The sequence below is a fragment of the Aplysia californica genome, unplaced genomic scaffold, assembly GCF_000002075.1.
Source record: "Aplysia californica isolate F4 #8 unplaced genomic scaffold, AplCal3.0 scaffold00089, whole genome shotgun sequence".
In the NCBI taxonomy this organism is placed as follows: domain Eukaryota; kingdom Metazoa; phylum Mollusca; class Gastropoda; order Aplysiida; family Aplysiidae; genus Aplysia; species Aplysia californica.
The window spans coordinates 979,985-982,605 of record NW_004797359.1 but is presented as its reverse complement, the minus strand read 5'-3'; the positions used below and the strand labels follow the sequence as shown (position 1 = coordinate 982,605).

At 39.8% G+C, this 2,621-nt stretch overlaps 1 protein-coding gene across 1 annotated transcript in view; it reads left to right on the top strand.

Moving 5' to 3' along the window:
* The window catches only part of LOC101850236 (helix-loop-helix protein 13-like), a 6,621-nt gene extending 5,363 nt beyond the window's left edge, over positions 1–1,258 (top strand). The window contains exon 3 of the mRNA XM_005094817.2: positions 780–1,258. Coding sequence (XP_005094874.1) covers positions 780–895 — 116 coding nt within the window. The 3' untranslated portion in view covers positions 896–1,258. The remainder of the gene's footprint in view (positions 1–779) is intronic.
* Positions 1,259–2,621: the final 1,363 nt, after the last annotated feature.

Here is a 2,621-nt window from a genome sequence, read left to right as displayed (position 1 = left end):
AGAGAGAGAGAGAGAGAGAGAGAGAGAGAGAGAGAGAGAGAGAGAGAGAAAGAGAGAGCTAGCTTTGACTTCCACAATGGACAATGGTGTACATTGTACATTAGACGTTTATCTGACGACCTGTGGATTATAGCCAATAAAATTATGGAGAAATAAGTCGATACCATATTATTTATTTCTTAAAGGGTGACACTGCTCTTTGTTCATTATGTTCTTCGTTGAAAAAAACGGCCAACTAGGCGTGCATATCTCACTCCGAAGGTGGAGTAGGCTACTAGGTCCAGTGAACTACATGTAGATCTATATATGGTACGTAGGAAAAACCTGGAGAAAACGACTGTAAAGATGTTGCTGTTGTATCAAAGAAGATCATACATGTACATCTACCACAAATATTACGTACTTCAGATTTTAGATGTCCGCGTGTGCTGTTTCTCCACCATTGACATAGTATGATATGTCTGATCAGAAACAGACAAAAGGAAATGTTGAGGCACATTTTGAACCATAATACATAAAAATTTGTGTTTTAAAAAAAATTCACATTAACATGTACCCGTATGTTGTTGCATGTCTTTCTAAGTTTTAGATAATAAAGGGAATAAGAACTGAAACATCTGTACTGTGAGAATGAACAAGTAATGCTACTTCTTTGAAGTGCCTCAAAACAGCTTATCTGCAAGCGTTGTCCAAAGACTATTGTAGAAAGTGCGTCCTCAATGAATCAAAACATTTACATGTATCACGTACCAATGACAAAAGGCCTCACTGTTTCGCAGACTTGATGTCTCGCCTGTCCTGGGTACGCTGGGAGAACCTGGGCGCCCGTCGTTTCGGCTCTGTGCCGCCCTCCAACACCCACGGTCAAGGCTGCTCACATGCCCAAGTGGAGTAAGACAGGACCTGCCAGTAGCGAGATACCCCGGGTTCCGATTGTAAGTGGGATTGATGTATTAGTAACGTTCCCAACGACTTAATCAAGGTCATGTAGGAGGCAGGCTGTTTTGACTTTGAGCCTGCCTGTCAGGGTCAACTCAGACTCTGTCATCAGAAGGATACATACATGTACATCATCCCAGCAGACTGGAGTTACCCAATAAAAAGCTTCCTCATTTGGGATCGAACTCATACCCTCTGAGTGTAATAACAGGTGTCAGAGTTGTGAGCTCCCAAAATATGGAACAGAGATGTTAGAGTTAGATAGATGAAAGTGTGTTTGGCCAATTATTCCCAGTGCCAAAGGGAATAAAAAGAGGTCTCTTACCTTCTTTGGCATATAAACAAGTGTGTGTGTGTGTGTGTGTGTGTGTGTGTGTGTGTGTGTGTGTGTGTGTGTGTGTGTGTGTGTGTGCAGTGGGATAAATGCAACAAGTAAACATTTTTTTCTGAATATCTGGCACCAAATTTGAACTAAAATGTTGTAATTTGGAACAGGTATAATTCATCCAAAAGGAATTTTGTTTGATGTAAAATTCATAAAGAAAAAACTTGTTTTTGGAAACGGAAATGATTTTTTTGGGTATAAAAGCCATCCGTAAACGCAAAATACACCAATTTAAAAGATCCTGTATGGAAAGTCATGAAGTGAATGATTGAATGGTTTGTTTTTCTATTCCTTAAAAAACAATCTAATCTTTCCATCCCTATAACATTTAAACAATATTTCTTTTCTCTTTCAGAGTTTAAAAAATATTTGTAGAATTATGGAATTCCGAGAACCAGGGCTTTATGTGTCTTTTTTGGGGACTCGACACATTTTAATGCGTCATTCGTAATGTTAAGTGGTGGCCAAATTCAAAGATCCACCCAACCATGGGTACTCAAAGCCACATACACTGTGCACCTTACAGTATGGAGTTGTTTCTAGAGACAATGTGGTGGGGTAGGGTGAGGTTGCCCAAATAGACAGCATTTGTGGAGTTAACATAATAACCTGAAAGGTGAATATGGGTTTTGCCAAAGAAACAAATGTAATACAGGAAATGTTAACGCTTTTCAGTACGATGGAGAAATCATGAACACATTGCTATCCTCTCATCCATGTCAGCTTCGCGAACAGGAAAATGGTACAGTTGTAGATGAAGACCTACCTTGAGAATGCAGAACGTTGAGATGTAGGAAAGTCCTAGCTGCAGACATTGTCTCCGGAAGACGTCTCTTGCTTGGGGCTCATCCACTGAATGCCGCACCCTTTCAAAAGAGTGAGAACGGTGTATGTTTGAAGTGAAGTGGTCGTATTGTCTGGGAATTTTAGTTCTGATTCTCTACAAGTCCTAACAGATAGACCATTTTCACTCTTGACATCAAAGGAGGCCTAGGACACTTTAACATTATTTACGCACCGTGTGTGAAACTTACGAAATGAGTTGATGATAAGGAAATATTCTATACAATAGCCTTCTGCTCTTTTACTAATCTTAACCATGATCTCAATAGGCAAAAGAAACTTGAGAAAAACTATCTGCACACTCCAGTTGGCCTGTTAGACTACTGTTGCTTGCCAATCGTTTTAGTGGAAGGCCTACAGGCCGAAGGGCTAGAACTCAAATGGCCGCTGGATCGGAAAAGTAAAGTAAAGTAAAGTAAAGTAAAGTAAAGTAAAGTAAAGTAAAGTAAAGTAA